This window comes from Cherax quadricarinatus, chromosome 12, assembly GCF_038502225.1.
Source record: "Cherax quadricarinatus isolate ZL_2023a chromosome 12, ASM3850222v1, whole genome shotgun sequence".
NCBI lineage: Eukaryota > Metazoa > Arthropoda > Malacostraca > Decapoda > Parastacidae > Cherax > Cherax quadricarinatus.
The window spans coordinates 47651521-47664530 of record NC_091303.1 but is presented as its reverse complement, the minus strand read 5'-3'; the positions used below and the strand labels follow the sequence as shown (position 1 = coordinate 47664530).

The 13010-nt window shown below is 38.4% G+C and overlaps 1 protein-coding gene across 1 annotated transcript in view; it reads left to right on the top strand.

Moving 5' to 3' along the window:
• The window catches only part of LOC128686691 (acid sphingomyelinase-like phosphodiesterase 3b), a 75296-nt gene extending 63107 nt beyond the window's left edge, over positions 1-12189 (top strand). Inside the window, exons 3-8 of the mRNA XM_070084347.1 lie at positions 5753-5893; positions 6846-6996; positions 9545-9635; positions 10096-10283; positions 11712-11816; positions 12102-12189. Of these exons, the coding sequence (XP_069940448.1) occupies positions 5753-5893; positions 6846-6996; positions 9545-9635; positions 10096-10283; positions 11712-11816; positions 12102-12173 (748 nt within the window). The 3' untranslated portion in view covers positions 12174-12189. The remainder of the gene's footprint in view (positions 1-5752; positions 5894-6845; positions 6997-9544; positions 9636-10095; positions 10284-11711; positions 11817-12101) is intronic.
• Positions 12190-13010: the final 821 nt, after the last annotated feature.

Sequence of the window (13010 nt, the reverse complement as noted above, 5' to 3'; positions counted from 1 at the left end):
TTATCAAGCCATTCTGTGTGAAGGGTTAAGCCAAGCCAACCAGCAACTAACCCAGGTGACTAAACCAGTACTCAAGCAAGCCACGTGGGTACAGTCTTCTTCATCGCTTTGTGCTTCATGTTCTAGCCATTCTGTGTGCTTTATCATCCCTGTGGTGTTGTGGTATTTCGTGGGTTTGTTTTAAGCAAGCCCGGCTTAGAATATTTTTGCGCCTAGTGTGGGTGTCCCCAGTGAGGCTTACGCCGTTCATCCTATAGGCCCAGTCACCACGCGGTGTCTCGCCACCGCCCTGCCTCAGCCGCCTCACCCAACCACTACCACTATTTTTTACCCTTATTATGGCTTCTAGCACCATATTTTAAGGACCACATAGGGGGTCAAGAGCCAGAGTGTGTTTTTTCGTCAGTTTGCACCATCGTTAAAAGCCTCCTGTGTGGGTCCATCGTCGATTTAAGCGCAAATTCTCCGATCATGTGTGGAGTAGCAGCGAACGCAGTCAGCCACCAGTCACCACCTCTACCCTTCACTACCATCTACCTAATTCTTCACCAACGTCGCTACAGTGATAATATTTTTTCACAGAGACATTTGCGAGTGTTGAGACATTTTTTGTGTTTCCAGTGATTTCTTAGTGACATTCAGTGACTCTTGATTAGACTCAGTGTTTATTATATACTGTTTGCAATATTTTTTTTTCTCTTCTTAATTCAGTGTTAATTTTCGTGCATTAATTTATGTCTGTTGTGTTGTGTTCTTTTTTTTATATACTTGAAGTAAGTACCTTAGTGTTTTTCCTTGTTGTGTGCAACATACAAGCAGTATAGAATTTGTGTTACACTTCACAATTACCTTGTGTTCACAGTATTACAGTGAAGTAATTCAGCAATTTATTACCTTGTATTCTGCATCACAACTCAGTGTTGTCTGTTATAATTTTTTCTCCCAGCATTTGTGTATTCTTACTGTTTTTGTTTTCATTCATTTGCTATTTTATTTTTCTCTGCATGTTGAACATTCTTGTGTTAATTCTTTTCATTTAACAAGTGTCTAATTTGTCTTATCTCTACAGACAATAGTGCCATTATTTTGTGCAAGCAAGACAATTATTTTCCAAATTTTCGTTCCTCAAGTTTCATTGCAAGAAAATTCTAGTATTGTGTTTATATTGATGTGTTGTGTTCTGCATCACTGTAAGTGTTCAAACCTTTTTGTACTGTGTTTTTGCACCTATTATTTTTTATATTTCATTGAATAAATTCACTCTTAGTGCAATTTTTTAAGTTCTTCTTTTAAAGTAAATCACTCTTTGTTTGTTCAGTAAGTGTTGCTTAAGCTGCAATTAAGAGTTTAAGTGCTCAATCAGTTCATTCCTTGATGATATATTTTTTTTATTCTTGTAAACTGTATTTTCTTGTGTGTGTAATTTTTTTATCATTGCTACATTGACTCATTTTGCAATATTTCTTGTCAAACATTGTGTTGCCATTAAAATTTTTCTTGCAGAAATTTTGTGTAGTATTGTGCAGTACTTTTGATTAGTAATTGTCATTTGCAATATTGCTACAGTTTATTTCAGTGCAGTTTCATATGCTCTGTTCTGTGCATAATATTTTATTCTTTGTGTGCCATTTTATTTTATTTTTAGTGAATTGCTTTCCCAGTTTATTTTAATTTTGCACAAGCTTTATTGAGTCCATTTTCACATTTTTGATTGATTCATCATTTTATTGTTGAATTTCCCTATTGCATTGAGAGTAAAGACAACTCACTGTGCCATTAACTCATTTTAAAGTAAAGTTCAGCAAACTTGATTTGAGTAAAGTACCATTTCTCTTGATTTTCAAAGTGTTGCTTATTCAGTTGAGTATTTTCTTTTGTGAGTGTGACTTGTCAATTTTTATTTACTTATGCAGAATAGTTAAGTAATTTCTTCCCGTTTAAGCTTACTGTGTCATATATTCTCTTTATTTTCTTGCCTTATGTCCTTGAGTAAGTTCACTGAAAAGATGGCCCAGTCACTTTTGAATGTTCACTTAGTGTATCATGCCAGTCAAAGTCAATATGAATCAGTCCACAGTACCAATATTCCCTTACTGACTGAAAGACAATACGTAGCCCTTGAGCAATGTGTTTGTTCTCACAGCTTGTATCTGAGATTTGTTAAATTGCTGCGAAATGTGAAGTTCAGATTAAGCTCCTATAGATTCGTTTATTACTTATTAACGTAGCCGAGCGGTCAGGCACTAGTAACTCTGTCACTCCTGTCTGGACTCCAGCCACAATATCGTGCACGCAGGATAGTGCTGAGACTACTATCCTTGCGATGGCGACTTGTTCAAGTACTCGTTCCTTCCCAGGGGACGCTTTGAGAAGAACTTTACTTGTAACGAGTTATGCCATCTCTTGCTGATGCCACAAGCCGTTGCAGAAAGACGTTTCTGTGGCTAGTGTACTCACTTGAGTGTTGTTGTTGTCCCTTGTGTTCCAGATGGTGATCCCATCCTCGTTGACAGTAATCAGTGCAATGTAAGAAGTTATTTCTCGAGTAACTTTCACATGTTGTTAACGTTTGTAAGTGAAGTTTCTTTATAGTTGATACATCATGTCACTGTGTGTGACTCAGATTGAATATCTGTATTGTTGACCGTGTTCATTTATTTTCTCCTGTGCTTGCAGTTTGAGATAGTAGATTCGTTCTCCCTTGCTCATATTGCGTGTTATAGCTTTAATTTTTTTCAACCAGGGAGAGTCATCCACTCCACCGAGTTTGTTCATTCCTCCAGTAAGAAAGAACCGATCCCTTGTGTTCTGGTGATTCGATTCCTGCTCCAGGAAGATCTTATTCTTACTGTGAAGCCACCAGCGCCCATTAGTGACTTTGTAATGAGCCAAGAATTACTGTATCGAACAGCCGAGTTGGGTACTACAAGTAGAAGAGTTTACCAGTTAGTAATTCCACAGTCACTAGTGAACGTAGCTCTACAGCTAGTTCATGATGCACCAGGTGTTGCACACCCTGGTATGGATCGTTCTGTGAAACAAGCCAGAATGAAGTACTTTTGGCCACGTATGGCAACTGACATTTCAGAGTATGTTTAGAAATGTAGTGTTTGCATGCAGCATAAAGGAAATGTCAATGGTCCTAATCCAATCCAGGTGTATCCAACCACTAGCGAACCATGGGAAAGAGTTGCGCTAGATTTGTTAACCAATTTTAAATGTTCCCTCCAAGGCAACAAGCATCTGTGTGTTATGGTAGACCATTTCACCAGATATTGTGAGTTAGTCCCTATTGCAGATAAGACTGCGGAGACAGTAGCTAAAGCGTTTGAAGAACGCATTATCTGCAGGCATACCACCCCTAAGTCCCTAGTAACAGATAATGGAGGTGAATTCTGTAATGAGATTCTTGAAAATTTGTGTACCTTGTACAAGATCTCTAAATCCACCATTGTTCCTCATCATCCTGCCAGCAATGGGTTAGCTGAACGAATCAATAAGAAAGTACTTGATGTCTTGAGAGCCACTATCAACCCCAATAGTGAAACTTGGGATGAAGTTATACCAGATGTTCAATGTGCCATAAATTCTGCTTACAATGCTTCCATAGGTGATACTCCACATTATGCATTGTATGGTGTAGACAAGCGCTTACCCTATGAGTTGTTATATTCCACTCCAAAACCCAATTACAACCCTGATGATTTCGTAGCAACTCGTACCAGCATAGCTCAGAGTGTTTTTAGAAGAATCCGTGAAACTTCATAAATCAACAGCAGAATTTACTAGAGTAACTAATAGCCGTGGTAAGCCGTCAAAAGTTAAAGTAGGTTCAAGAGTAATGCCGACAAATTTCAACAAAACATCCGCAATGCCTAAGCTCGATCAAAAGTTTGTTGGCCCTTATCGAGTTGTTGAACATATCTCTGGCAATCAGTATAAGGTTAGAAAAATTAGTACTGGTAAGTACAAAGAATCGCATTTAGATCATATGAAATTAGTATGCGATGTTGATGATATTTCTACCCAGACTAATGTGACAGATGCTGAAAATCCTCTTGACTCTGTACCCTCTACCTCAAATACTCAGTCAGATAATCAACCTGAATGTCGTTACTCCTTGCGTACTCGACAAGTAATGAGAAACCCACAAGTATCTTTTGTAGATACTCGTTCAGATCTCCCTCAGTCAAGGCATGTGTTAGCCATTGCAGAGGAATTCGATCCTCCCAGAGATGATAACCATTCTGCATATGTAAACCTCACCCTCGCAGAATTGGGTTTAAATGTACATAGTCTGCATAACTAGATGTCCGAGATGAAGGAAATTGTCAACTGTGTGCTTTGTTATTAATTGATCAGTTTTTTCAGAATTTTTTTTTTTTCGTGTTCACGTTCCCTCCGTATTCTGATAATTTGACAGTAATGTTCTGTGTGCACCAGATTGCCTTTGCTGTTAATTTCACCTTGTATATATATTTATTCTTCCTCAGAATCCGTAGAGTGCATGAATACAGATCGATCGATCAATTCCATCCTATATTATACCATGATTTGTTCTTATAATTTGTAATGCATTACGTTAAAGCTCATTACGTTAACACCCATTACGTTAAAACTCATTATGTTAACATCCATTATGATACCATCCATTAGTTCTAAGTTATATGTCTTTGTTATTGTATAGAATCAGCCCAGAACCAACTGCCTGTTCATCTTATAGCATAGTAGTGTATGTCGAGACGACATACGTAACATGACCGAGCTGTCAGCATAGATGCTGATCCCCTTACATGTGTTGTATATAGCTTAGCTGAGCATTATAGTACCATCCATGTGTTTATATAGAAGATCCTTATTAGGCCTAGTGACTGTGTGACGTCACGGGATGCGCATGAGTTAGTGGGACCCGATACCTCGCCCTCACTCCATGCTTAGACATACAGCAGGCAGTAACAAGGAAGGCTGGGCCTCCCTTACCACAGTCTGACAATATATAGCGTTACCATCCAACAAGTGTGTTTACCTTCAACCATCATATCTCCTTCCAAACCCCCACGACAGTAGGATTATACAGCGCATGTTGGTGGGGGGGGGAGATGGAAGGTATTCAGGCTTTATTCAGGGAACCGAAGCACAGATCCAATTCCCTAGATCAAGAGCCCCTCACCAGCGTTAAGGAACCTCCCTCGAGAGGTCAAGTGACTAGAAACTCACTTGAAGAGTTCCTTGTCAACTCACACCGGGGTATGATGGGGGAAGGGGAGGTTAAGAATGAGAGGTAACGTTGCCCATCAAATATCCAACAATCATTCTCCCGGTTACGCAACTACCGCCAATCATTCATACATCCACTCCCTTAACAAATGAACTTTCTCCTCACAAGGTTATTTGAATTATTATGTCTGTACATTACTGGCAAGATACTGACCGAGTGCTGGTTGCATTATCAAAAAACTGAACAGCAATATCAATAAGTCATACTATTTGACTTTGGAATATCTAGGTTAAATATTCATACAGTTTATGCCACTGGCATAAACGAGCCCCACATCCAAATAAATGAGACGATTAAATTCATACTGTATATTTCGGACCACCACTGAGGACCCTCATCAAGTGATACATAGAAATATATCCTCGTCATAACTTCTATTATACTTTCATAAACTGAGATTGTGTTATCAATTTATAAAAAAAAATATATGTAAATTAAACCTTTATAAAGCTTACTAACTTTACCCCATTCCAGGAGGTCAGAGGATGGGGCAGGTAGCAGCTCACCTGGTCAGTTCGGGGACTACGAGTGTGACGCTCCGCTTAGTCTAGTGATGAGTGCTGTTCAAGCCATGGCCAAACTCCACCCCAAGCCAGATTTCGTCCTCTGGACCGGGTTAGTCCACTTGGCCCTCCAAGCCAAGCCATTGCTAGATTCAGTTGACTAGATACGATGTATGATGTGATAACCGATGTTGAAAATAGGTTTTGTGTGATTTTTTTTTAACTCCTCTCTTTCTCTCTCTCTTTCTCTTCCTTTTACAGGGTTTTACAAGGTTAGGTTAAGGATTCCTAGCTTTATTTATAAGCTAAGAGCTGTTATTGAAAAAAAAATTATTGTTATGTAACATACAAATAGGGAACAGGATGAAGTTGGAGCCATCTGTGGGCCAGTAATTTCATTTGATCAACTGACTTTATTTCGTTGACATAATAATGTTGCACGAGCATGTTCCAGACAATAGTCATCCTGGGAGTAAATAATGTCAGATGAAGTGATGTTCTGGAGAAGAGTGACGCTTCTGCTTACTGTCCGTCTTGTTGTGTAGAAGCTCACTTCTCGCTATCCTCGGAGTGGAGCAAAGTGTGATACTTTGACAATATTAGTCTTGTGCATAACAATAAGGCCGCACTTATCCCTTCTCTCTCTCTCTCTCTCTCTCTCTCTCTCTCTCTCTCTCTCTGTACCGATCTGATATTTTTACTTAACTTTAATGTTGAATATACGGGATTTACAGATTTGTAGAGATATCATTAAATTAACTTAACAGCCTAACAATATTTTACCTGAATTTATGTAACTTGTGGTTTAAATCCTGTCATAATATACTATGAATACCGTATAACACTTTACTGATTTATGTTAAATTTTTCCTGTGTCCCAAAAAGTATATAATTCTGTATGTCTGTCCTGATGCTGCTGAAGAGCTTATTTTCCTAGGAAGTGGAGTTTCCTTCTTCGGATCCAACCTGATTGCTTCTTATTTCTCAGGTGGAGGAAGATGTACGAGGGATTTCTGATTCTCAGTAATAATACTGTACCTAGCAAGTACAATTTTCCCCGCCAGGGATGACACAGCTCACGTCGCAGACTCTTACTTTAACACGAACAAAGTGGTGGACATCGTTGGTACCCTGACGTCCATCCTCAATCAATCCTTCCCCACGACGCCATTCTTCCCAATCCTTGGCAACCATGACTACTACCCCAAAAACCAAGTAAGTTCAAGCGAGACTGGAGAGAGAGAGAGTGACAATATGAGAATAGATGCCTTGTTACCAGCTAGAAAATAGTAATTTGAAAAAAAAAGAGAAAACTGGACAGGAGGAGTTTTATTGCTAATCAGAAATCAATGTAGTTTTCATGAGTCAAATGCCTACATAGTAGGGCACTGAAGACTGTAGGACCCAAGGTAGCAACAACAGTGATCAACAACCCACCACCAAATAACTGGATACCAAGACAGAAATATGAAGACAACAACAAAGTAATGGGTGAAAACTATAGCAGAGGTAGCATAAAGAGGAAACAGAGAGTCCCCGGAAGTGTAGAAAGGAGAAGAGGATGGAGATGGTTCATGGAAAACGTTATGTCAATATCTTAAGAAAATAAAAGAGAAGAGGTGATTTGCCAGCAAAATTTGTTTTACTACTTATAGTAAGTACTTCTAATAAAAGTGAAATAGTGTAGTAAATGGTATGTTGATACCGAGAAATTGTGGTAAAGGACACTTGCGTACAGTTCAGGATGTTTATTAAAGGAAACGTTTCACCACGAGTGGATTCATCAGTCCTAATACACAGGTTAATGTATAGTGGAGAGTGCAGGTGACCTAAAGGAGAAGTGAGGAGAGGCGGGAGATATGTCCAGTAGCAGACTATATGTTGGACAAATCAATCCCTCTTTCTCCAGCTTTTCATAGAACTCCAGCAGGTTTGTGAGAGGGTTTGTCCAATCTGAACCCATGTTGGTCATAATTTATAAAACCACTTTCCTCCAGGTAATCCACAACTCTCCTAGATATTGGTATCTAGTTTAACGCCTCCTGTTTGCGACTTCTCTTAAATATTTAACATAAGAACATAAGAATGGAGGAACACTGCAGAAGGTCTACTGGCCGGTACAAGGCAGGTCCTTATCAAAACCACCCCTACCCTAAACTACCCAAGAATTTACTCCCGTACTTACGACACCAATCAAACCCAGCCCCTCCCACTCATATTTGTCCAATCTCTTTCTAAAGCTGAGCAAGGTCCTAGCCACCATCACCCTACTCGGAAGATTGTTCCACACATCCACAACTCTGTTTGAAAACCAGTACTTACTTACGTCCTTTCTAAATCTAAATTTATCCAACTTAAATCCATTATTTCTGGTTCTTACCTGGTTCGACACCCTCAGTACTTTATTAATATCAGCTTTGTTTATGCCCGTCATCCACTTATACACTTCAATGATATCTCCTCTAATTCTACGTCTCTCCAGAGAGTGGAGATTCAAGGCTCTAAGTCTATCTTCATACGGGAGATTCCTTATACAGTAAATCATTTTAGTCATTCTTCTCATTTGCTGCCGTTAAGATCTTTGGCAACTGCCATATATCTGATTTGTTGTACATTTTAGCTATACGTTAAGACTGCTTCTGCTTCCTCTCGCAGAATCCTTGGTAACACCTTTTCAGGTACCATTGCCTATGATGCATCCAGCTCCATCGTTATTTTTTTGGACTCTTTTTTTTTTTCCTTTTGGATCTCTGGTGTTTTATATGTTTCTGCTGAAAAAAAACTTCTTTAAATAATTTATTTAACTTCTCGCAGACATCCTTGTGGTTCTCGTGAGTTTTGTTCATTGATATGAGAGATACAGACCATTGCCAAAGAAATATTTCCCTGTATTCTACAGTTCAACAAAATATTGTGGTATCATCCCTTATGAAGCACGAAGCACAACATATTTCAAATATGAGTTCTGGAATATATAAACTTGACAGTTATACCGGCCACAATATTATTCATAATCTTAAAGGCAAAAGCATTTCTCTCAAATATACAGTGTTCTTTGTCAAACGAACAATTTGTCTTGAATTTTATACCTATGTTGGACAAATGTATATATGTGGGTGGTAGGATTTTGGAGTCACATTCATGGACACAGCCGGTGAACCTGTTTTTGAGCTTATGTACTGAAATGTTTAATTTGTATTAGCTGTACAACTTTTTTCCTTCTTATTGGTTGGATATAATTTTGATGTATTTGAGGGTTTGACTCATTTGCAATTTACTCTTTTACTGGAGGCACTTTGCTACTATATATAATTGAAATTGTGGATCAGTGGGCCTCCTGCAGCGTTAGGCTTTACTATTATCGTTGACCAGTAGGTCTCCCACAGAGTATTTTGAGGTATTACCTTACTTTATGAGGTATTGCTTCAGAGTTAGGTAGCACCTCACTGAGTGAGTTGTCACCTGCTCTAAGTGAGGTATTATTTCCGTGTTTAACATATAAAATGTGCTTCTCTTGCCTCTCCTTCCAATCCCTGTGAAGATATGTGTGTAAGGCCACGAAAGCACTTAGGTGTTTTTCCTATTTTTTACTGTGGTAGTTTTATATATTTGCAGTCACACGTTTATTCTTGTGTATCCATATACCCTTGCGCTACCGTTCACAGGATGGATATGGGATGTACAATTAACTAGCCATTTCGGTGACAAAATCTAATCTTTATTCTGATTTCTTCCATAATTACCTATAATTACTTCTCGACAGTTTCCTCTGGGAAAAAGCGACCTACAGACGCAGGTGGCTGACTTATGGAGGAGTTGGCTTACCAAGATTCCCTACACGTCCTTCCAGACCGGTAAGAGACTATGTTAAGAGATACTTCAGGTGAGAAATCTCTCAAGTGACAGATAATAACAGATACGAATCACACCAGGTCATATTTTTCCTGTTTCATTTAAATATTATTCGCAGTAACATACGCATTAAGTGAAAAATATCTCCCTCCAGGGAGAGCTACTTCCCGTGTGAGTGATACTCTTAGGCGAGATAAATACCCCTGCTCTCGTTTATCTCTCAATTAGAGAATTCTTTAATGAGAAATACCTCTCTCCAAAAAAGAAAACTGCATCCTATTTAAGAGATACTCAGGCAAGAGATAACCCAGATTGAGAAATACATCCTAGCAAGAGATACCCTAGCTGAGAAATTCCCCTGGTGAAAACTGCTTGAAATTTTCGAGGTGGGAAATGCCTTACAAGTTACCTACCACAGGTAAGAGATACCCCCAGGTACTAAATGAGGCGACTGTGTTGCAGATGGTCGGTACTGGGCTGATGTACAAGGCACCAACGTCACCATAGTGGCACTCAACACGCTCCTCTGGTACAAGAGCAACGACAACACTGCTTTCCTCCCTGACTCTGACCCCAATGGCGCCGACCCTGGCAAACACTTCGCCTGGGCTGACGAAGTCCTCAGAAAACTTTCTGCCAGAAAACGCAGGGTAGGTTCATGATCCTAAGGAGCGGTGGTAGGTGCAACTATTATACTGCTGTCTGTAGAAATGTCAGACAAGTTTTAGACTGCCTGCAAACACCAGAGCAAAAGTTGATACATTATCCACAGACTTTTCTGCAAAACTGTAAGTAAAATGTATTCTGTAGTCATATTAAGGAGCACATAGATAGTGAAACTCTCGACGCTTGTGATGGAGAATGTATTTACACATCAAATATATATTTACACAATAAGTACTCTTGTAAACGAATAAGTGTGGAGGAGAGAAAATCAGATTGGTGGCAAAAAAAAATATCTAGGTAGTTAAGTATCTCTAAAGTGCCACCTTTAAATGGATGCCTGAATTCTTATATTTCTCTCAGTTTAATTAATTTTCAGTTTGAGAATGCCTCTTCTGATCGACTTCAAACTCTCAAGGCTCATGTTTTGTAACCAGAGAAAAGGTTCATGCTACTTTTAGCTTGTGCTTTCTGCTTAGTAAATAGACCATTATCAGCTTCCATTGTCATGCAATAACTTCAAAACTCCTCTTCTGATCGGCTTCAAACTTTAAACATTGGTTATTCCTACACAGGAAAACAATAAAACTCTTATCCTGTTTAGAGCGGCTTCTTTAATTAATTCTTCAAGTTTTATCCCCTCCTGGAAAGTGCTTTGATGCCGGTGAGGGGTTCTTGATCCAAGGATCTTAATTTAACTTCCCCTTCCTTGGATCAAGTCTGAATTCCTCCCATTCCTCAAGTGCTACGTGACCCTTAGGTTTTTAGCTTTCCCTTATTAAAATAAATAAAATTAATATGCCTTTTAGACAATAAGGTTAACTAGTCTAGACTTAAATGGAAATTTGCTAGTTTTCTCGAGTAGTTAATAATCTTGGAATCATTTTATTCCGATCAATAACTGATTTTTTTCTAAGTGGCTTAAAACTTTCAGTGATGGTGGAATTTCTGCAAAAAAAAAAAAGTGTTGGTTTCGACTCTGGGTTGTGTATGTTGAAATTTATCAATTTAAAAAATATGTTTCGATGCAGTAACTGGAGAATGTTTTTTCTGGCTTGTTTCAAACCCTAAATGCTAGTGAATCTAGATTCGATACATTTTTGGATTGAAATCAGACTGTGTAGTTGCCAATATACCTGTTTTATAAAAAACTGAGTAAAATGGGACAATTTTTGAATTTTAAATGAGACAATTTTTGAAAGCATAACCCGATTTCAACTAATAGAAAATTTTGAATTGTTATTAGATTGTAAGAGCCAATTTGTTACATGTTAATACAATCTCTCAGTTGTCCTTGTGTCGTAGCTCATAAAAAGCTTGAAATTTAATTTTCTTAAAAACAACAACTACATACTATTAAACCAAAGGAAGATATATCTGGTGATTCGTAACTAAGAATTGCATATTTGTTTCAGGTGTACATCATCGGTCATATCCCACCCGGGAAGTTCGAGAGATACCAGCAAACTAAGGAGGGATTCCACTGGTTCCAGCCCCGCTACAACGATCGTTTTATACAGGTAATTTTCTTTTGTCTGTACTCATGATTTCTATACAGGTACCTCCTAACCCTTTATCCAGATGCCTAATATCCATCCAGGTATGTGACTTTCATTTAGTTACCTGATTTCTATTTTCGTACCTGACCGCCACTCCACGTATCTGAAGTCTATCCAGGTATCTGACCCTCTTTCACGTAGCCCTGAAAGTGTCTCTTAAGTTTATCAAAGTTAAAACTTTTGGTCGACAAACAGTCTAATAGTAAAAAATGCAGTTTAATCTACATTTGACTTACTTCTCTACAGATGATACAAAACCACTCCGACGTTATAGAAGCGCAGTTCTTCGCCCACCACCACACAGACTCCTTCAGGTAAGTGATATACGCCTTACTCTTCATGTACAATGACCAGTAATACATAATTGATGAACCTAAGGAGCTCACAAAGGGGTGGTTCCTGCTTCCTGACTTTATGACACATCTATGATGCTACTGTTGGCTAAAGATGTTTAATGTGAGCACCTGACTGTGTAAAAGACTGAAAGTACGTAACTTAGGGACAACTGTGTTGGGAGAGTTATCTATGTTAAGATAACTCTTGATTTAGTGTATTGATGTTATAATATGTGAGAGTTATTAATATATACAGAATTTCAGTGGATGTAATATTGTTAATGTAATAAATTTTTAACACGTTATTTTTTCCCTGTGTCAGAGCATTTTTGGGTCACACATTTTATTTGTTATTTTTCTGGTAAATGCTATGTGCATGTTTTGGCATTTAATTTGTGTTGCCGTTTATAGCCTGTTAATTAATTTGCAGTCAGTGATATTTGTAATTAATAAATAACTACCGTTGTGTCAGAAGATGAAAGTATAAACCTCTCGTGTTTTATAGCTGTTAACAGAAATTCACCAGTGAAGATGTCTGCTGATGTCGACGTGTCAGTGGCTCATTACTTTGTAATTTGTTCATGATTGTAACCATGTAGGAGTGTAGATGGTTCATTACCTTTGTAACTTGCCATGATTGTGACCAGATCTACCTGAAGTTCATTACTTTTGTAACTAGTTCAGCTATCATAACTTTGGGGTCCAGTCCCTGGACCCATTATGTACCTCTGCAGTCTTTTGACTACCACCCACAGGATGGGTTTGGGGTGCATAATAAACATATTAAACTAACTTACTGCTGATGGTAGTCGTTCAGCAT